This window comes from Delphinapterus leucas, chromosome 17 (genome assembly GCF_059928025.1).
Source record: "Delphinapterus leucas isolate spDelLeu-1000000601 "Yukka" chromosome 17, BTC_Dleu_Yukka2, whole genome shotgun sequence".
Lineage (NCBI taxonomy): Eukaryota > Metazoa > Chordata > Mammalia > Artiodactyla > Monodontidae > Delphinapterus > Delphinapterus leucas.
The window spans coordinates 19,168,353-19,191,737 of record NC_143145.1 but is presented as its reverse complement, the minus strand read 5'-3'; the positions used below and the strand labels follow the sequence as shown (position 1 = coordinate 19,191,737).

The window sequence follows — 23,385 nt, the reverse complement described above, 5'->3', positions numbered from 1 at the left end:
GCCTAGATTCCAGAATAAAAAGTACACATGGGGCAGAGCCACACTTGGCCTATAGTCAGCATCCTGAAACATGAACAAGAAATGCACAGCCCACTGAGATTCTCTTTTTCATCACAAGCTTGCAAAAGTTGACTAATACAGGAGCATTATTATTGTACATAAAATAAGAGGAGAATGAGTTAGGGCTCAAGATAATCCTTCTTTGAAGAGAGATTTCTGATTTGGTTCCTTCTGTGCATCCCTTCCCGTAAAATACACACTGACTCTGCAGGTAAGCTTCAGTAGAGGAACCAGCTGTTACCATTTATAATTGTGACTTCCATTCCCTTCATTGAAGTCCCCATAAGCACCTTAACTTATGACCCATCAGATGCACAATGGTATAATTAATCCCTCTGCTTTTCAGAGGGCTTAAAAGCTATTGAGGAAAAAAAAAGGTAATGGAACTTTTCTGACTTATTACACAGCTGGCATCCTGTGTACATAGAATAAACTAATACCTTTTGCCAGATGGTATAAAAATCACTTTGCAATCCAAATTCGAATTTTAAAAAATATTGTGCTTACACTATGAAGTAAATAAGAAGTCTCTCCAATTTTTGGAAGCTAGAAAACAAAACTTATCTGGTTGTTTTTTCCATCAACTCCTTACCTTCTGTAGACCCTTTTATATGAAGGCGTTTGTTGAGTTCATCCAATTTGTTCTTCATGTGTGAAAACCAAAAAAAAAAAAAAAAAGAAAAGAGAAGAGAAAGCAAATCAGAAACGTTTTTTCTTTCCAGCACCCTTCTCTCTATTTAGTACCCAGCTAAATTCAAAACAGGATCCTAAACTTCATCAATACCATAAACTCTGCAGGGTATTTACTACTTTATCTCAAAATGAAATTTTGGGCTCCATTTCCTAGTGATTTATGGTCACGAATATGTTATTTAATTTCTCCATGATTTTGTTTCCTTTCCTTAAAAGTGTGGATAATCATGGTACCAACCTCCCATGTCGACAACGATGATTAGGGCGTATATATGTAAATTAATTCGAATATTGCCTCAATATTTCGGATTAATCTCTAGGTACACTAAAGTGATTCCCAAACCAAGTTATGAAATTGCTTTTCCTAAAGCTGAAACATAATGACTCAGCAGTTCTGAAAAGTCACGGCTCAGCAACTCCATCTCCCACTATATATTCTAGAGACACTCTAGCATACGTGTACAAAAAGACATTTGCGGTAATGTCTACTGCAGCATTGTTTGGAAGAACTAACAATTGGAAATTACCAAATATTCTCAAATAGGAAAATGAATAGAATCGTGATGGTATAATTATATAATTAAATATTAATTATTAGTGGTAAAAATGAATGAGCTAAAACTTCACATATTAATATGCATAAATCTCAAAAATACAAGAATGAACAACTAAATGCAGGATACATATAGTATAACAGCATTTACACAAAAATATAAGATATCCAAAGCTATCCCATAGGTTATTTTAGGGAACTATATACTAAAAATTAGTTAATACATTATTTAAGAGATACATATGTATGGAGTGAAAGTATAGAGGCCTACATGGCAATTATATACACTATATTCAGGATATTAGTTACCTTTGGGGTAGAAAGGAAGTGGGATTGGGGTGTGGGATGTCACATGGAGCTTCCATTCAATCTGTAATGTTTTCTTTCTCACAATGTGTGTATTGAAGTATTCATTTTATTAATCTCTATACCTTTTCAGTATGTCTGTATTTATTTTTTAAGAAAAGGAAAATAGTCTTTTGGAGAAACCCATTGACAAAATAAAGATGATCTAGAACCCCTCTAAAACGGTTTAAGATATAATAACCAAAATATTTCTTGCTTCCCAGAAGAAAGGTAATTCAGAAAACAAGATACAGCTAATAGATGCCTCTAAAAATATAACTAGAATTCACTTCAAAGACCACTTCCTGTTGACTTTGGCAATTCAACTCCTCCAGCTGAGGTCTTAGAATTACCTACTTGATACTAATAAGCCCTGTTAGTTCTTATCAGGAGCTAAAGTAGGAAGGATTAATAAAGGGAAGGAGGTAGGGAAGAAGAGCAAACTTCCTCCCATGGTGGGCCTCCCACACTGTGGCTCCGAGGCCCCAAGGAATCCTAGAAGGTAGCAAATGGTAGGGGAGGGGGATAGACCAGTGGGAAAATTATTTTCCATTTTTATGAGGTCTAATAGAAAGATCACACATTTGCCTGTAATAAAACCACACAGGCAGGGCTTCCCTGGTGGCGCAGTGGTTGAGAGTCCGCCTGCCAATGCAGGGGGCACGGGTTCGTGCCCCGGTCCGGGAAGATCCCACATGCTGCGGAGCGGCTGGGCCCGTGAGCCATGGCCGCTGAGCCTGCGCGTCCGGAGCCTGTGCTCCGCAACGGGAGAGGCCACAGCAGTGAGAGAAAACCACACATGCAAAAATAAAATTGCCTTGCTTTGTGTTGGAACCCTCTCAACCACTAACCAGTGTTAGTGGTAACACTGGTTGTATCTTGCTGTCAGAAGCACTGATGGGCAACTCTAAAAGGTCTTTGATCAATATAAAATTCAATAAGCAAATCATTACTGAACATGTGTAGTTTGCTTGTTTCAATAACTGTCCAAACACGAGGTGCTGGGTGGTCCCTATCTGCACCCCCAACGCCTGCCCTGCCACACCCTTCCTTACCCTGCTCTGTGCCCTGGGAGACTGATCTCTAGGGACTCATCAGAGAGCAAGCTTGCCCTCTAGCCGGGCTCCAACAATGAGAGGTACCAGCGGGGGATTGGGAGGGGTGGATTTACTCCCCCAGCTTCCCCTCTACCAGGTTGCAGTGCGTTAGCTGCACCCATCTACCAAATTCCGTTGTTCCTTCCTATATAGCTCTTTCTCCATGTGCCAGTAACTGCTCCCTCCCTTTATTGCTGAGACCTAGAATTGGTACCCTATTAGCCCCAGGGTACTTCAGCATCCCTCACTGATTTCCCTCTACCCTGCCAGCCTTTGAAACAGTCTTCTCATTAAATGTGATTGAAACAATCTCTTTAAGCCTTCTTTAAAAACCTCTTCTGCATGGGCCATCTGTTTCTTATTGGGACCATGACTGATACACATGTGATCCAGGTTGAAAAAAAAAGAAAAAAAACATTTTGGTTGGGAATTGTGATTCCACAGAATAGCATTATGAATTTCATTATTATTATTTTTTTCTTTTTGCGGTACGCGGGCCTCTCACTGTTGTGGCCTCTCCCGTTGCGGAGCACGGGCTCTGGACACGCAAGCTCAGCGGCCATGGCTCACGGGCCCAGCCGCTCCGCGGCATGTGGGATCCTCCCAGTCCGGGGCACGAACCCATGTCCCCTGCATCGGCAGGCGGACTCTCAACCACTGCGCCACCAGGGAAGCCCTGCATTTTACTTTTTGTTCTTCATTATCTATCCCTGGGCTGTCCAATATGGTAGCCATGAGCCACATACGGCTCTTTAAATTTAAAGTCACTAAACGAAATTAAAAACTTAGTTCCAAGTGTTCAAAAGCTACATCTGACCAGTGACTACCATTCTGGACAGTACAGATATACCATTCATAACATCACAGAAAGTTCTATTGGACAGCACTGCCCTATACCCAATAGGCTCCTCCATGATAAACATTAAAAATTATTTCTACCTTTGGCTCTACCTTATCATCACAGGTACAGCCCAGGTCAAAATCAGACTGAAGGTACATAATCCCTGGGTAATTGGGTCTGGTAACTTCCTCTGGCATGGTTGGTCTGAAAGTGTTAGTACGCAGGAGATGGTTCAAACTTCCATGAGTCCCATTATTAGGAGCTGGTTTCAATCCCAGGAGATCTGACGAGAAGAAAGAAAGGAGCCAGGTACTTTGTAAATATTTTTGATGAGGTATAGGGAGAGTCAAAGCCATTCACCTTCCAAGGGCCTGAAAACTTGGAACACAAATTAGAATAGCATAAAACCAAATTTAGACTGTACGCTCGCTTCTTACTTCCAAAATCATTCTTGCCTGATCATGTCTTGGCAACAGCTTTCTGAAATAGTATGTTCATTGCTTGATTATAAAGAGAGACATTTCCAAAAAGACAGAGTGAAGAGATAGGGCCTTACTTAGCTACTGCGTATGTCTGTGATAGTTACAACCCAAGGACCATCAGCCTCAGTACCATTGCCTTTCTGCTTCTCTAAAAGTCTAAGGAGACTTTTCATCCCGAAGTTTGAAGTGGGACTTATAATCAATAAATAACCTCTAGTCTGCCCTCTCATGCACTCCACAGAAGCACGGGGACAAGAGGAGGTTTTGGCCTTGTGCCCTAAAGTGCCGCTGTGAAATGGACTGGCTGATTTCACAGCAAGTGAAATGGTTGCCAAGCGAGCATACAGTGACTTGCCTAAGCTGAGAGGTGGGGCAGGGGAGAGCCAGCAGCCAAGATGGGAAAAGAACCCAGGAGACCCGACTTTCAGACTCCCCCTCTAACCACCAGACTGGCACTCCCTTACTAAATAGGAAAAGTTGTCCTCATTCAGCAACTAGAAACTCAAGGAAGAAAAATAATTAGGCGTACATAAATAGCTGGCCAGGATACAAGCTGGCAAAATTTTAACTGGGCAGCAATGGGAGAGATGGAGGTGGGAGAAAGCTCTGTGTCGAACTCTTGCTTTACCCAGCCTCTGACCATTGGTGTCAAACTGTAATGCTATGTTAGATCAGCCAGAGACTGCCAACAGCAACACTATGAAAACTCCCCGTTAGTCAACTGTTGAAGGAAGACAAAGAAGCCTTAGAAGGGGATGATATTCTGTCTCTTGAACCAATGGGCAAATTACAACATTTTTTGTGTGTGAAAAGATGAGGTGATCCCAGAAAACAGACACCTCATTTCTTTCTCCGACATTGAAAGAAGTTCATACGTTAACTCAAGATTGTTTTCTCGGTTTTGATGAAATAAATGACTTACCACACATAACATTGTAAAGTTCAATGTTTTCAAATGGAGGCACTTTAGTCTTGTACTTAAATGTTGGGCCATAACCTACGAAAACAGTCTTCGAAAAGAAAAGGAAACAAACAAAACAATTAGGCATTGCTAATATCCAGTAGCAGCCCTCCCTTGATTTATAAATGCTTTGCAAGCTTCACTCACACCACCATTCCCGTCCCTTCTTGGAGTCACTAAAACACACTTCGATTCACAGTTCCAGGAGCATACCTGCATACTGTTGACCTTGTTATCAAATCCATGGTCTCCCTGGAAAAAACATTTTCCCGATGGTTTCTTATAAACATCCAAAGGTTTCCTAGAGTGAAACAATTGTACAATCAGTCAGGATTTCTCATGAAATCATTCTGATTAAACAAAAAAAAACACAAAAAAACAGTGCACAAAAAATATCTCTAAGGAGTGGATCTTACAAGTATCTTCTTCTCATTGTAATTGCATCATTCCTGTGGTGACGAAAACATGATGCTGTTCTTTTGCCCCAAGTGCTTTTGCTTTGACAATCAGCCCAGGACAAATTGGGACCTGAAGTCCTGGTCCCCTCCTCATGCCTCGTGCTTGCACTGAGCAAAGCCCTGGTCACAGGTACAGACACACCTTGTAGATACTGCACGTTCGATTCCAGACCACCACAATAAAGAGAACATCACAGTAAACTGAGTCACATGAAGTTTTTGGTTTCCCAGTGCGTAGAAAATGTATATTTACACTATACTATGTTAAGTATGCAATAGCATTATGTCTAAAACAACAACGCACATACCTTAATTTAAAAATAGTGCTGTCAGAAAAATGTCACCTATAGACTCTCGATGCAGGGTTGCCACAAAGCTTCAGCTGTCTGCCTATGTGCTTCACTAGCTCCAGGACTGTAAGACTCTCCACTCTGGGGCCGTGTTTGTCTGGTTCATTTCTACATACCCATCACTATGCTCCATGCTAAGCACACAGTTGGCACTTTAAAAATATGTGATTTTAATCAATGAATGGAGATCTGTATTCTATAAAAATGTTTGCATACAAATTTACCTGTCAACAGATTTACCTAGTAATACCACTAGAGAACATAACTGAGTCATAAGCTTAACATATGTAATAGTGGCATAGCTAAGAAGAGCCAAGCCTCACCTAGACAGTACCTCTATTTAGAAACAGAAAACGGAAACCTTGCTCTCTAGACATCAAAAGCATCTGAGCTTCCTTGTTGAGACAGGAAGATACCTTTTGCCTAGAGTCATGCAGCACTTTTCCAAAACACTTTCATGTTTATTAAGACAAATATTTCCTAAGTACCTATAGGTACATTGCACTGAAGTAAAGTGCTTGGGGGAAAACAAAGAAATTGAGCTTTGGGGTCTTTGCTCTTAGGAAAAGTACTTTCAGCTTGGGATAATAAGATATGTGCATATAATAACTCAACAGTGCAAGACATAAGTTGAAAAAATTTACTGCTAATTAAAATGGCTGGCTTTGGTCTACACTAATTTGCTCAACTATCTTCATCTTTTACTTAACTCCTACTCAACTCCCAAGTTTTCTTCATTGAAACCTACAAACGGTACAAATCTGCTCATTCTTCCAAGCCATCCCATACTCAGCCAAGCCATTTTGGTCACAGTTTTGTAACTTTTCCTTGAAGACTCCCCATGTCTGTTCTAAATTATCTCAATAATTTCTAGTTTACATACATATCTCTTCACAATCCTACATATTTCACTTTATGTACCCCCTGACAATTACAGTAGGATATTTGTGTATTTGTCACATGTGTCTCTCTAGATGTTCCATACTGATGCAAGCTCTTAGAGGACACACATTTTCTTGTTATCTTCTCTCCCTTGTAAATTCATTCAAGTTCCAAGCCAGAGTACATCTAGTAGTTGCTCAATTATTACTAAGTTAATTAAGACTGAGTCTCAGCACTTTTTTTTTTTTTTTTTTTTTTTTTTTTGCGCGGTACGTGGGCCTCTCACTGTTGTGGCCTCTCCTGTTGCGGAGCAAGCCTCCGGACACACAGGATCAGCGGCCTTGGCTCACGGGGCCAGCCGCTCTGCGGCATGTGGGATCCTCCCAGACCAGGGCACGAACCCATGTCTGCTGCATCAGCAGGCAGACTCTCAACCACTGCGCCACCAGGGAAGCCCTCAGCACTTTTTTAAAGGAGAAAGTCAGAGCAAGAGTGAGTGGGGGACTTCCCTGGTGGCACAATGGTTAAGAATCCGCCTGCCAGTTCAGGGGACACGGGTTCGATCCCTGGTCCGGGAAGATCCCACATGCCGCGGAGCAACTAAGCCCGTGCGCCACAACTACTGAGCCTGCGCTCTAGAGCCCGTGAGCCACAACTACTGAAGCCCACATGCCCTAGAGCCCGTGCCACAAATACTGAGCCCGTGTGCTGCAACTACTGAAGACCCCGCCTAGAGCCCGTGCTCCGCAACAAGAGAAGCCACCGCAATGAGAAGCCCGCGCACCGCAACAAAGAGTAGCCCCTGCTCACCTCAACTAGAGAAAGCGCATGCGCAGCAACGAAGACCCAGCACAGCCAAAAGAATAAAAAAAAAAAAAAGAGTGAGTAGGAAAGGGCTACCCCCAGGTCTGTGTGAAAGTGATTAAGCTTTGGATAATTAACTCTTTGGAACTGGTCAGAGCTTCCAGACACATCCTACATCAGATTCAAGAGCAAGGAATAGTCTCTTCCATATTGGAGAGTCTTTTGTAGTTCAAAACAAGGCAAACATCTGAAATATTTAAGGCAATGTAAAACACGCCTCTGTTCAGTAACAGAGTAACAGAGGTTAACAGAGGTTTTAAGATTAACAACATTTTCTGAACTCTTCTATAAATGTCGCTACAAGCTAAGTTTCGTCAACGGAGGCCAAACCTGTCCAGCGTGGTAAGGCGATGTCCCAGGCGTATGTTTGACTTACTCAAGTAATAAGAATAGAATGTAAATTTGAAAAACAAAACAGAGAGACAAACACACAAAGATGCACTGAGAGGCTACAAAGAGCCACCAAGATGCCGAGACCAGGAACACAGAGATGTATTGTCTCGGGGCTAATTGTTTATCCAGCACACAAATTCTTTGCAAACGATGAGATTTCCAACTGAGATTTCTTTTTATAATGGCTAAGGACCTTAAAGCACTCCAGCTGCCAAAGGGGTGGTTATGAAGATGAGAATCAGGGACAGCCTATCCCCAAGTTACCTTGCGACGTGCCATCTTCGGTCCACCAGTAAATGGATCTCCTCAATTCTTCTGTTGTTGGCATAGTGCAAACGTTTGGGAAGGTGCTGTTTCATGTAAGGCTTAAAGTGCTGATCTGGTTTTTTACACTGAAATAGAAATGGATATTGAACTTCAGATGGAGTGTCTTCTAGAAAAGTCCAAGACATTCTCTCTAGAAAGAGGAAGGAGGTTTTAAGTCAAACGAAAGGCTAATTACTGAATAAATGGCATTTGTCACCCCTATCAAATGATAAAAGCTGAAAACAAATAGATTCAAAGGGGATTAGATAATGTTGAAGAAGACATAGAAGGTTATCAGAGGGGAGTTAGTAATTTTTAAGATACATTCCTGACTCGCGAGACCATCATGAAGAGCAACTCAAACTCCAAGGCTTTTCCCAAATGCTTCAAATCAAGGAATGGGGAGGTGGGGTGGGAAGGGAGGAGAAGGCATGTTCAGGACCATGTGATTACAGTCTCATGTGCCTTTAAGGTCTCTATCCCGGATGGGAAAACTATGGAACAGGGTGGTGGGCAGATCTGGTTCAGAAAGAGTAAGGATCTGTTTAATCATGAATGAATACTTTTCAGCCCTAATGGCAAGGTCAAATACTCTCATTTTGTTTTGTTACCAAGACCATTAGGGAGCCTGCAGCTGTCCATGGGCCAGAAAGCTCTTAGGGAAACAAATATACAGGATGGCAGGGCAGTGAGGAAAATGTTCCTCTCAGCCTACAGGGGAGTTGAATACAGGAGATGAGTGTGTGGAAGCTACTCCAAGGGCAGAGGCCAGGTGACATGCAATACTTACCGTGAGATTAGCAATAATGACTTTAGGGTCATCTGTTCAAAGAGAGAAGGAGAAAGATTTCAAAAGAGTTGACAGTAATCACTGAGAGAAATCATTTTTGCAGCGAGAGACTCGATTCTTTTTTTTTCTCCTAGAAGACCTATCACTTTAGATTTTGTGTAAAATATATGTAAAACTGTGTGTGGGTATTTAAAATTTCAGTAAGTGAAATGTATCTAAATGAGAGGAACAATTCCTATGGTAAATGTCCCTGCTAGGTCCAAGTCAACCTTTCCGGAAGGGAATTCCTCCTTCCAGAGCACCGGGGTATTGCTGGGTAAATTGCTTTTTTAAAATTCTCCCAAATGGTGCCTCTGGAACCTGGATTGAGTTTATTTGAAATTTAACATCAGGAACTAAACTGGGCATTTGGGGCTTTTAATGTAACTTCCTATGTATCTGCAGATCTTTCAAACAAGCGATCATCCACTTTTAAGATGAATCTTCTAATCCATTATTTTTTCTAAAGGGAATTTTTTTCCTCAGTAATATCACAGGTCTAATTACATAGGTGGCTGCCCCTTTCCAGTTGCAGACACACACATGTATGCACCTTCTTTATTTTCACTACCAGCAAACAAAGGATATTTTAGTCAATACCCTGAACTAGCTAAAAGCAAAACTATGTAAATGATGGCTGTGTATAAACTGTGGACAGGATTATATTATCTGAAGGTCCCTTTTTGGCGGGGGCGGGGGGGAGAAAGAGGAGATTGTAGGTTGGTTGCATTTTGTTTTGTTTTCCAAAAATTTGCTTCAGCATGTCATTATAGAATCAGCAGAAAAGGAAAGTAGCGTTCAGAAGAGATACCGACAGCCATGAGGCAACCGTCCCTGGACTATAAACATCAGTGGAGCAGGTCATGTCTCTGTCATTTCCTGCTGCGTCCCCAGGGCCTGGTAAGCACTCAATAAACATTTGTTAATAAATATAAATAAATATTTGTTCATGTTTGGTGCAAATGCATGAATAAGCTTTCCTTGCAGCATAAATATACACTCTTCAAAGACAATGTTCAGCATCTTAGTTCTAAAGCTATGAAATTCGAAGATAAAAAAATGTGGATTCCCTTCTCCTTAAATTGGGGTTAAAATTGAGTTGCATCTTTCAATGACAAGAAAATAAGTAATAATGGTAGCAGTAATAATTAACCCAAATTGTGTCCATACCATGTTTGGTCTCTGTAAGGGCTTTGCAGGCACTGTCTCTCTGGTCATTCACAACTAGTCTGCTGGAATGTAGGTGCGATCAGAATCCTCACTGAGCCAATTGGCATTTAGAAGGTGGAGGCGGGGGACGAGGGGAACGTGCACACTGGGACCCTGCTGGCAATCTGACTGAGCAAAGCCATGCTTTGAACCTCTACATTCAGTGACCTCATCAACCACAGTCCTCAAAGGGACCAAACAGAATGAGTTCATGTTCTTCGATAATGAAGAAAAATAAATAGCACAGGGCAGTCTTGTGCTCAGATAAATCCCAGAGAACTTCTAGGAAATAACAAATGCCTGAGTCCACCTGTGGGACACCAATCCTTCAATTCTGAAATACTCAGCCCTCTCATGCTAACAGCTCCCAGAGAGCAGGGGAGGCCCCCAGGACAGGGTAGTGGTTAAGAGTCAGTTAAGCATCTGGGTTTAAATCCCCGCTCTGCTGCTCACTGACTGTCGTCCTCTTAGCAGGTTACTTCACCTCTCTCTGGGCCTTGATTGCCACTGTTTATAAGAGGAGATGATAATACCTAACACACAGGCCATTGGAAGGATTCAATAAAATGTGTATACATCTGGCTGAAAGAGTGATGTGACGAAAACATCATCGTCATAACTACCATTTATATAGCTTTGACTATGTGCTAAACACTAATCTAAGTGAGATGTAGAGAATCTCTCATTTAATCTTCCCCCAAATCCTTATGTTACAGATGGCAAATATTTGAACCCACACATCCTGCCACCGTTGTTTTTGCTCTTAAACACCTCGCCCTCCTATCTCTCATAAAATGTATGAACGTGTTTTTTAAAATACAAGACATTTAATTATTGGTAGTTATCATTTCATTAGCCTTAGGAAAGTTTTCCTTCCACCCCTAAAGCAACCTCCCCATTACTTTTACTGATGTTTTGAAATACTTTTCAAAATAGACAAAAACTTTCTTGCATAAGCCCTAGAATGCAAATACTAAATCAAGAGGTACCATAGTGACTCTGCAGGCCACTCTGGCAAGGGCCTGCCTAGCTCAAGGGAACAGAGAAGACAGGACACGGAAGATAGAAAAGGCATGGAAAAGAGAAGGCAGAGACACCAACGTTTTGTTTATTTCACAGCGTTGCCTGGAGCTGACCTTGGAACAGTTCCCATTTCTGTTGACTCAGTAACATCGTTTGGGGAAAACTTAATTTTCCAAAGCTTTATGCTTGGTGCCAATGGTTTCTTATTCCCAAGGCTAAAAATGCTAAAGGATTTTTTTCTTCCCCAAAATGCAGCATGCCTCCAATAAAACTATACACTTCTCCAAAGCTAGGTGGTTGGGCAGCATGTAAAACATCTTAGCCCATAAATCAAAGTTCTCCTCAGTGGCATATCATAACCCAAATGTGTAAAACAGAAGTGATAAGATTATTCCTGTTTATTTTATTTCTAATCTTTCAAAACAGCTGCCACTTTCCAAGGACTTAAGAGTTTCTCCTGCTGCTTTCTGTCAATCACTTTTCTAAAGGTAAAGAGTTCCCTTCAACCAGGCTCCTAGGAAGGTTTAGGGTCTGAGGGCACTTTTGCCAACCCTGTCATGGACTCCCTCACTTGAGCTAAAGAGTAAACCTGAACCTCTTGTTGGAAAGTTTGTCTCTTGTAAGCAGAAGTTTATGGTTATACACATGACTCAAATTAAGTGTATTTTTCACATGATAAAAACAAGAGCAAATATTTACATAATGCTACCAGGGGCCAGGAACTATTCTAAGTGATATACATAGATTCATTTTCACAACAACCCTATGAGCTAGTTGTTATTTATCATCCCTTTTTTCAGATGAAAAAAACTGAGGTTTAGAATTTCAGTGACTCATTGAAGTTCACTCAGCTGAGCAGCAGAGCTAGGATTTCCACCCAAGTAGTCTAGCTTCAGAGAATAAGCCCTTTCTCACTCCACTAAGTTACCCTTCTAACAATTTAGTATTTTAAGAGTCAACTTACATTTAGCATTATTGCTAAATTTGGGTCGAATTCTTCCTAGAGTTCCTGGCACTAAAGTAATGTCATCCACATTAGTTAGGTAATTGCTCAAGAATTCGGTTCTATCACATGTGACATCTTCCATTCCTATGGGGAGGGAAAAGAAAGTATTTTCAGGCAACTGCAAAATTAAAATCTCCACACAGACACTAAAGGTAACATTCAGGCCTCTCCTTAATTCGTTTTTCACAACTTAACATGAGGATCCCTCTCTTTTGAGGTTTCTTAACTTGACTTTGAATTGTTGAATGTTTCATTGTATAATCTTTTCATCAGACATTGCTTTAGTCATATCATCTTGCAGCACTAGAAGGCTGAAAATGCATCATCTCAATTATATTTTAAGTCATTCAGCAAGACCAACAAGATAAAGGAAGTAACTGTGATCTTTAAAAAAAAAAAATCTATTTACACTGTCATTATGTAAAAGATCTATTCTTTAAAAAAAAAACATCCCAGATTGCTTTAAACTCTTCCCAGCTAGGGGTGGTATAAATAGCTGTGTCTCTTTTACAAAATGTCATTTTCCAACTCTCTAATGTATCTCGCGACTTGAGTACGTAATCACCAGTCCTCACTCTGCCTTCACTGGTGGCCTTGGATGTTACTGACAAAACAATACTGGCAACCAGAGAGAGAAAGAAAAATGTCAGCCCCAGTGACCACCCAAACTGAAAAACAAAATAACGCTGAAAACAAGCTGTAAACAATATAATCAGTTAAAACTGAAAGCTAGCAACTAGAATATAAAAAGGGTCTTGGTAGGGAATTTTTTCACCAACGAATATTGCCCCTTCCCACCCATGATTTGTTTCCTGCCTCCCATCAAGGAGAATTTCTTGATCAATATTAAAAAAATAAATAAAAACAAACTCAAATCTTAGAATCACAAGTTATGGAGGCTGGAAGAGAACTTTATTGTCATTTCAGAATTTATGAGATGAGATGAAGCTATAAAGGTTTAATATATTGCTTTGTATAATCCAGTATCCAAATATTTTTTAAGTGGGGAAACTTAAATGATTCTGTAAAGGATTCCCTAAGGTTTTGGAACAAAGAAATATAACTCAGAGTGGCCCAGATATGGTGAAATTCAAATTATCACCTTCTGGGATCCCAGATTCAGACCCCTCCTTTTAAAATATAAATTGGAAGGAAGAGAGAGAAGAACATATCCCAACATAGCACAAGGGTTATAGATCTTGCCTTTTAACATTTAAAATCTCAGGAGGAGTAACTGAAGCAATAAACAGCTGTTATGTTCAAGTACAGTGTGAATCCAGGAAGGGGAAGTCTCTAAATACATGTTAACGGAAGACTAGAAGAATCTTCCATTTGCTGCCTTCCTAAGTCACTTAAGCCACCCCAATGGTGAACCATCTCTCTTGCTTTCAAAGTGCTTCTCAAGCATCATCACCCTTCACCCTCCAGACTAGCTCTGTGTTGGTGGTATTAGCGTTCTCATTCTACAGACCAGGAGGCTGAGACTTGGAGAGGCTTTTAAGTGGCACAGTGCAATTTGAACTCCATTGCAACTCATTCTTTCTCCCAAACCCAGGCTCTGGAACACTAGACAATACTACCTTTTAAGAAAGAGATGCTGTGCCATCTATTCATCTCAGAAGCCTGCACGCTGGCAAGACCAGACTGGAATCCAGCCAAGACTTTTACAGTGCTCCAGCATGTGATTCACTGGAGCCCATCTACTTCTTAGACATATGGCTCCACCATGTAAGCAAGTGTTCTTGACACCTCTGGGCAACTTAAATCAAATCAGCTGTGTCACAGGCTCCCCATTCTCTGTCTTATCTGCAGCTCTCCACCAAGTCAAACTCATGGAACATGATTTTGTAGATGGTTACATTTAGTCCCTGCAAAAGAGCATATTAGTTCTAGGGTTTTCTTTGTTTTGTTCTTGTTTTAATTTCTTATAGATCTTCTAGAAAATTCTATAAAGAAAACTTCAGGCCCAGAGCAGAGTTTTGATTAGGGAGAGTTATCTGCCCTTCTTAACAGAACTACCAAGTCAACTAATTTTCTTCTTCCAAACCCTCTCCTAGAAGGGAGCAGCCCCATATTCCAGAGCCACGATTTCAATTTGCTGGTTCTGGAAGGCAGAAGGCACTCTCAGTCTGCACACCTGTGAAATAAGAATGCTGTCTGCTGCACCCTCCCACCCCAGCTCTATAGACATATATGTTTATAATGCTCTTAATCCATACATTTTTCTACTTTATACAGTGATTTAGAAAACAGCTTCCTAAACTGCTTCTTCCTCTCTTCACAGTCTTCTCTACTGAACCAGGGTCCTCTGATTTGGGTCTTGAATTCGCTCAATGAATGCATGGAAATCACTTTTCTCATATGCCACTTCTTTGACAAGAAGCCTATGTCTCCACCTTTTTTTAATCATATTTAGATCTATTTTTTAGCCACATGAACTCTGTGGGCTCCTTTTGGGGATGTGGCTAGGAGGGATATGTCACATTCACAGAGGAAGCTCTTAATATCACAAGGGAATTGTCTGCAATCTTTTTTTTTTTTTTTGTCATGCTGCACAGCATGAGGGATATCAGTTCCCCCGCCAGGGATTGAGCTCAGGCCCCAGCAGTGAAAGTGCCGAATCCTAACCACTGGACCGCCAGGGAATTCCCTGCAACTTTTTAATATGGGACAGATTTTTGTAGGAAGGCTTCTCCTGCGAAGAATAGGAAGATACAGGTTTTGATCAAAATGTATGCAGGGTCATCTCAGGTCGTCTCATAATTTTGAGTCACGGCTCGATTTCTTTCTCCATCCTGAAGAAAGGCGGAAGGAGGAAGAAGAATACAACCTGGGATTCTGAGACCAAGGGTTTCCCCAGCACATCAGAAACGTTATCTATCTGGATAAAGAAACAAAGCTTTACCATGGTCTCCAACAAAGATGACATTTACACAGCGATGCAGCTTTAGTTGTTTCAGTCCATCCATTAATTGCCCCACTGTTTTGTCAATATCCCTCAGAGGATTTGTCATCTGGAAAAAGAAGCAAATTAGTCCCTGAAGGTTTTTTTTTTTTTCCTTTCAGTATCTCATAGATCTTCTACCCCTAAAACATTCTGGAAAGAAAACTTCAGGCCCAGAGGCAGAGCTTTGTCTAGGGAGATTTTCCTGCCTTTCTAAATGGAAACATGGTCTAAGCATTTTTATTTATATTCTTTTAGGAATGTAAAACCTCTCCTCATTCAATCCCTTTCAAGATTCTTTGATATAAAAATAGAAAAATTAAGGGCACTTCTTTTTTTAGAGATAAAATGGCCTTTCTAAGATGTAACAATGTTCTTTAAGTCCAAGAATTTTGAGAGTGAGTCAGATGGACAGTTTAAGCCTCTTGTTCCCTACGTGAAATCACCTAGGCTTTGAACCATGGCAAGAAGATGGAGGCTAAGTGAATCAAAAGCACTTCTGAGGTTAAATGCTAACCTTCCACTGGATGCCAAATTAGAGCATCATTAATACAAAGAGATCCATCTAGTGTTCCAAAAAACTTACTGTCAATTTCTGACAACAATAGATTCTTAATAGAAGGACCACTTCTAAGAAGCAAGCTACTACTTCTCAATTTAGTCCCTTTCAAGCTGATTTTGAGTAAAATAAAAATCTACAAGAGTTCAAACTTAAATAGAAGTGAATCATTGAGCTTGTTCTAGAAGGTTTCTTATTTAGCCTAACGAAAACTGAAAACTCAGTTCTCTGAAGAACATTTCCAAAGCATAAGAATCATAATCCATCTCTCATGTTCTTGTTTCAAATGGAAGTTTCTGATAGCAGGAATGCCACCACCTACTAGAGATTTCCTTCTCCCTCTCACCTCTGTGCAATGGAAAGATTTTCAAGAAACATCCCATCAGACAAACACTTGACAGAACTTTAGCTGAATTTGACAGCTTAGCTACGATCACACATATCCACTCAAAATGACAGAGATAAGAACGGAAGGGATCGGCATATCTTTTTTCCTCAGACACATAATCTTATCTTCCATTAGCATCTTCTCAGATGACTCTTGACCTTTCCTCATATCATGTCATCAGTAAAATCAGGTGTAAATTTGTTTTTCTTCATGACAGGAGTCAGTGTTTCAAATTCTGTCCCAAGGAGTAAGTCACAAGTGAATGTTTCATAATGATGTGTGCGGCATAATCTGAAGAGACTAACAGAGGGTAGACTTAGCGATATTTGCTTCTGAGTAAACTGTGCTCTCCTCTAAGACCTTCACCTAGACAAAGAAATACCAAATGCACAACCTATGTCAACCCTTGGCAACAAATTCATTTTCTTCAGTCAGAAAGATGACTCAGGTTAAAATCCAGAACCTATTTCTTAGTGATTAGTTCAAACAATCATAAATAAGATAGTGCCTCGGAGGTCTCCGGAGGCTTCAAGAAAAGTAACAACCTATAGGCTATTCTGAATGTAATGAAAAGAGTACACATTGCTCATATCTCTATAAGAAAACACACCCAACTCTATCTACCCCTTGTTTTCTCTCTCCTTCTGTCTCAGCTCTTCCCTTGCCTATCATCTAAGACCTCTTCTGAGCTTGGAAGGTACAGACCACTAATCTAGTCCAAAATACTATTGAGTTCTAATCTATACCGTCTCTCAGGATTTCCCCGACTACCTTGCTGGGTTGTTCTCAAGAACCAAGGCTACAAGAAACTGTGACAAATTCTGTGAAAAAGTGCAAGCAAAACCAATAGCTTTCTTAACACTCATTCAAGCCTAAATATTCATACTAGTCTGGGGCAACTAACTTTAAAGAAAGTAGAAGTTGTTTGTTTTTTTTTTTTCTGGCTGAAAGATCAAGAAGTCTTCACATCAGTGTTAACCTCTGAAGGAGCAGATTCTTCTGGACTCAAAGCCAAGGATGACACACCAGACTTTTTCTTTAACATATTCAGCTGATTTTCAAACCAAGGCACTGAAGGAAACCTTCAACTCAGACCTGCCCGCCACAAAGCTTTGGAACAATAGATAAACTTACTTTGTCCTGACGAGTTTCCGCAGCATAATGATCCATCCTATGTAATTTTCTTCTTCTTTTCTTTGGAGGAGTAACTGGTCTTTCCTGTCTCCTCTTAGGGGTAACCTTCCTCTTAGGTCTCTTAGCCGGAGTAAAAGGTGAACCATAACTACTGTCCTGTACTGGCGGATAGAGATGTCTGGACTCAGAAGTCGTCTGTCCCTCTGGGTCAGATCATAAAGCTCACACTTTGCCATCTGGGGTCAGCAGAGTCTTAGTTAAAAAAAACTGACTCCTTAAGTGAGAAAAAGTTGGTATGAGGGATGATTCGGGGAACTCTACAGAGAGAAGGCTCCTAGATTGATCTTGATGTTGCTGTTACAGCTTCTTCACTGAGAACAAGAATATAATTTAAGAGAATCTGGTTGTGTGGGTCTCTTTTGGCTGAGGGGCCTACTGTGGATAGGCCTGAAGGTGACACAGAATTCTGCATTCCATAACTCCTGTGTTACGGAGAGACTGGTCCTTGGCTATGAAAAGCTCTCCATGTATAAAGTACTAGCTGAAAACTAAATGGAATGCTAGTCACTTGGTCGTTTCAAGGTGCTAAAGGATTCACGGAGGTGGTTGCAATTCAGATTCTAACAGGTATCTGTTCAGACCACCAACTATATCCAAGCAACTGTCACCTTCATTGGAAAGGATCAGGAAAAGAAATTTTAAACCAAGGATGGAATGAAACATAAATACTAAGCAGCCCTCCTTGGTCATGAATGTACTTCCACAAATCAGCAGAGAGAACTTCCCGCTGATAATTTAGGTTTCTGGTAGAGAAGAACTCTGAGCTAAGAGGTAACCATAAATAGAACTGTCTTTTTAAAAATCCTCTTGTAAAATTAGGTCAAATGTAAAAAGTCATCGAGGCCTCTTCATCTTGGTGTACATATATATATCAAGAAAGATTCTACTTATACCCTTTCTGTTAGGCATCCCCCTTTGAGCGGTGGTTGGGGGGTAGTGGCTGTACTGTGCATTTGTTTTGAAAATCTAACGAGCAGTAAAGGCTGACACGTAAACTGTAGATGAGGAAGGTAACCTTTTGGGACTTCCAAATGCTGGAGAAAAACAGGCCCCTGATTTGCTGATGGTGCAAAGGTGAATTTAAGCAGCAAGCCCTGCTGTCTACCTAGCTGATTTCTCTCGGTGGGACTGCTCCGAGACTCATTCAAACGCAAGAAGGGCCAGGAGGAGGAACAATGTTAGTGTATCCAAAAAGGAGGCCATCTGCCATGCGATTTCACTGTTTCCAGAGCAAGCCACTGCAAAGGCATCGCCACAGCTGTCTCATCCTCTCTCTCCGGCAGAGCGATGGAAAGACAGCCCCACGGACTCTGGTTTGGTTTTTTTATTTTTTAATGCCTCTAGTTTTAGCCAATTCCCCATGAGATGAGAAGCAAAAGGAAAAAAGAGGGTTTACCATTTCATGGTCACCAAATTCATTCAGCTAGCGCTCAAGTCTGCCCATCAGACACTCGGCCATTTGCAAGAGACCTCAACATTCCGAAGGCTCCAAAGGTAGCCCTTCTGATTGCAGCAGGTTAGAGGGTCGGCAGGAGAAACAGGATTTTAGTCAAAATGAGTTTTCATCCAGGGATTATATTGCATGGATTTCCTTCTTTGAATGTTAGAGGTTGACAATAGCTAAGTTTTCACTGACCAGCCATACTTTAGTCTGACTTTAGAAGATTTAGCCTGAGGTTATTAAAAGGATGGGAAGGAGAGGGGCAACTTTCCCTGCTTTTCAGGATACTTTGCCATCTGGAGGTAGTAACTAGCCAGCCAAAGCTCTGCCTCTAGGCCTGAAGAGCAGCTGAACGGAGAGTCACAGGGAAAGCATAGAAGCTCAGAGAGAAAAAGGCTGCGCCAGTAACCAAAAGCAAGCATATTTTCTGAACATTCACCATTACACTGTGAAACCAGGAGCAATACGCCATTTCTTGAAGCTATTAGCCCAATGTTTGCGAATCGTCCTGAAAAAAGTATACTCAGGTATTAAGCGAATACAGCACAAACTTCGAGTGTGTTGGAGCACACAACATTTTGCCAGATTGAATCATTTTGATTAAATTTCAAATGCAAGGTGTAAAAGATAACATGTTACTGATTTTAAAAATACTATTTCAGCTACATGCACAGTAAGTGTAGATGAGGGATATATAGGTAGATAAACCAATTCGTCTACCACAAAAAATAGGTTTTGCTGGCTTTGGTTTCATGTTTTAAACTGTTTTGTTTTTCTTTCAGTAAAAAATAAGATTCCTAGAACCAAATGAGAAATCGTTGAAATCTGAAAACATCCCTTGCTTTTTCGGGAGAAAGTGACCAAGTTCTCAGGTTATCATAACTGAAGATACATCATAAGTGTTTTACCCCGTAGGTATATGAGAATATCCCAGTTATAAGAAGCATTAACACTAAAAAGAACATAGCACGAATACTTCCAACTCTTAATTCAAAAATACTCAGGAAAAAATGTTTGTATATTTATGAGAATCCTGAACGTAGAACCATCATTACAGCAAATTAAAGTGTCCTATATTATGCTTCATTTATCACTGCTCAGGACTTTAAAAGAGCCTTTTAGTTTATTTCTCGATCAAAAACACACTTTCAAGTAAGTAATTATAACTGAACTACACATATTAGAAATCCAGAGATGTTAATGAATAAAGAAGATTCATTGCTAAGCCATATAACTTTTAAGGAAATGAAAATTATAAGAATTATACCTCCTCTGTGTTGTAAAAAGCCAAGTTTTGACATAAAGAAAACGTTCTGTGTGGTTTGAACATAGTTATTAATGGACCACTTTGCTTAACTCCTGGACTAAAGGAGAGTTAAATTATTTCCTAGTCTGGGAGTCAGAAGTTCTGTCTCCAAGTTCGCTTACCAGCTGAGCAACTGGAGTAGCTCCTAACCTCTTAAAGTACCAGCCTCTGGCTTTTAAAAGAGCGGCTATAACAAGCGCTGTTGGCCTATGCCACAGGGTCTTTTAGGGGATACTATTATCCAAGCAAAATTGAACCTTTAAATAGGGTACATGGAACTGCTTAGGGTTTGGGTTTTTTTTTTTTAACACCTTAATAAAATGAGGTTCCTATTGTTCACTTTAGATTAATCTCAAATAAAAACATCCTAAAGATAAAACAGCCACGCTTGCTCTGGCAAGAATAAGATTTGTGTTTCATGTATGCAGACGTTTATCTCATTTTATCATTTGTGTTTCATAATCATGCACCAGTGGTTAAACATCAAAGGAATAGGAAAAAGAGCATGAGACTTATATGACTTCAATGATTTAAGGTAAACTAGGAATGGGGTCACACAGCCTCTAGTTTCCAGTGCTTAAGGAAATCACCGCTGAATTGATGTTGAAGCATTCAGAAGTATTTATGGCTCCTTAGTATTTACTGTCTTTGTTTAAACATGCTGCATTTTGGTCAGAAATACGTAAACCAAGACACACTTATCTGTATTTCCTTAGCCATCCTTATGCTGAACATAACAAACTTAATTATAGCCAACAGTGTTGCCATCGGCTATCAGAGAATAAGAGGTAGTTCCCATCATCAAAGAGTTTATGAAACAATTTCTCATCCAAAATCAAGTTTTATTATGTTGATGTAGACCTCACCACCCTAGTAAGAAAGAGAGGTGGGAAACATTTCACAGGTTAAAAGATTTAGATTTGCAAATCCCAGCATATTTTAAAATGATCTATGCTGAAGCACTGGGAAAATTTCCATCTCTCGATAAAAGAGGAACATAATAAAATATCTCCTTCCCTTTCCCACCTCCTGAATTTGAAGTTATACTGGATGCTACCTTATAGACAGATTGTTTTCTACTAAGATCCCCGAGTGATACAAGGGTGTCACGTTGCTCTGCTAAACAGATTCATTCAACAGTGTATTTCTCCCAATTAAGAATTTGTTTCACTTCGGGGCGTGATGGATATGTTCATACTCTTGATCGTGGTGATGGTCTCACAGGTATATACCTATGTCAAGATTTATCAAATAAAAAATGTCCAATGCTATCAAATATTCCAGGTTGCTTGTACCTGCTAAGGTTAGTGAGCTGACCTACCCTCTCTGAACAGCATAACCATTTTAAGGGAGCTGAAATTCAGTTGCAATGTTTTATATTGCAGGTTTCATCTCCAGATTCTTTTCTACTCCTATCCCAGTGGTGGCAAATGCCAACCATTCCCGATCCTTCATCTTTTGACTGATGGCTGCAGGGCTGGAATACAGTCCTTCCTATGAACACCAGGTTTAGGATATGTTTGAATAGCAAATCAATCTGAAATGAAGTTCCTGTAAGAAAACCAGGTATGTTTAAGATTCTTTTAAATGTTTTTACTCTTGTAGTTCTTTGACTCTGTATCCACTTGGCACATACAAACACCCTAAGAGACTTTGTACAAATCCTGAAATAAGGTCAGTAGATTAGGCGGCCCAGGGACACAGGTTCTTCTCAGGCAGAGGATAAGCTACTAACCTCAGGGCCAAAAGGGCCATATTTGTGTCCAGAGAAATCAGGTTGTTCGGAATAGAAGGCATAGACTGAAGGCCTACGGGAAAATTGGAAGGTTCAGAATCTCCCCCAAACCACACATGACAAAGAATATCAAATATCCCTACACATTACCAAAAAATCCTCTCAAATCAAGTTAATTCATCGCCCAACCACTGTTAGTCTTAGCATGAAAAAAAGTCTCTTTCTTGTTTTTTTTCTACAAGAAAAAAAAAACACCCACCACCCCCTACACCATCCCCGCTGGGATAACTGCCTGGTTACTACCTTCAGGAATAAAAAGTCATGAGGAAAATCTGAACGCAAACTCTGGTCTTGGATCCCCAAAATAATAGAGCCCAGTGATAATTCACAGGGGCCATGCAATCTGCAGCCTGAAGGAACAACTCCATTCAAGTGAAAAGTCAGTCTTCTGGACTGGGAGCTTGGGATTAGCAGATGCAAACTATTATATATTGAGTTTATAAACAATAAGGTCCTACTGTATAGCACAGGGAACTATATTCCACATCCTGTGATACACCATAATGGAAAAGAATATGAAAAAGAATGTATATATACGCATAACTGAATCACTTTGCTGTACAGTAGAAACTAACACAACATTGTAAATCAACTGTACTTCAATAAAATAAAATCTTTTTTAAAAGTCAGTCTTCATGCTTCCCCAATCCTTGGGATGCTGCTGGTTTATTTATCAAAGCCGGGAACTCCCTCGAGCTCTGCTGCGGTGACCAGGATTGATAGCTGGAGTAATTCATGTAATTAAATGGTCCTCAATAACCTACGTCCATTGTAACCTAAGTCCTTCTTAGGGAAGCCACGTTTAAGGCTCAGAACCACAAAACTTGTAATAATACAAACAATGGCTGTGCTTCTATTGCATAGTCCGTCTGGTTATTCACCCAATTCCGACCTAAAGTGGAAATGTACTAAAGGAAGAAGAGGGAGAGCCAGGTGGGATGGGGGGAAGCAAATACCTTTCGTTGTCTGGCAGAGTGAGCCACTGCAGGATGGTTAATATCCTCCGCTCATGAGGGATCATCCTGTAGGGTAGCAACCGGCAAAGCGTGAGGTTAGGTTGCATTTCTACCATCTCCAGCCTGATGAGCTCTTACTCCTGCACCCAGGCCAAGGGCTCTCTATTTACCACCATCTGTTTTCACTTTGTCGTAGTAAAAGATCCCTTTTCCAATTAGTGTTTAAACGTCCATTTCTATTTGCCATATGTCATGCTGCTCGGCCTCTGCTACAGAAGACAACACTGGAAACTCTGGTTCACAGTCAAATGAAGAATCTGCCATGCTTATCAGAGGCTCAGCTACAGGCGGAAAGGACCCCACACTCAGAATCATTGCTATTTAGTGGGTAAAGCCATTCGTTGTAGCCACCGAGGGGCCAGGACTTATATCCCCAATCTGCCTCTTGCT

The 23,385-nt window shown here is 40.6% G+C and overlaps 1 protein-coding gene across 1 annotated transcript in view; it reads right to left on the bottom strand.

The window, feature by feature from the left end:
* ENPP2 (ectonucleotide pyrophosphatase/phosphodiesterase 2) overlaps positions 1 to 23,385 on the bottom strand; it is a 109,697-nt gene that overhangs the window by 20,413 nt on the left and 65,899 nt on the right. The window contains 11 exon segments of the mRNA XM_089898791.1: positions 653 to 704; positions 3,688 to 3,872; positions 4,994 to 5,081; positions 5,246 to 5,333; positions 8,244 to 8,371; positions 9,076 to 9,107; positions 12,311 to 12,436; positions 15,258 to 15,366; positions 17,378 to 17,533; positions 21,920 to 21,992; positions 22,936 to 23,001. Of these exon segments, the coding sequence (XP_089754917.1) occupies positions 653 to 704; positions 3,688 to 3,872; positions 4,994 to 5,081; positions 5,246 to 5,333; positions 8,244 to 8,371; positions 9,076 to 9,107; positions 12,311 to 12,436; positions 15,258 to 15,366; positions 17,378 to 17,533; positions 21,920 to 21,992; positions 22,936 to 23,001 (1,103 nt within the window).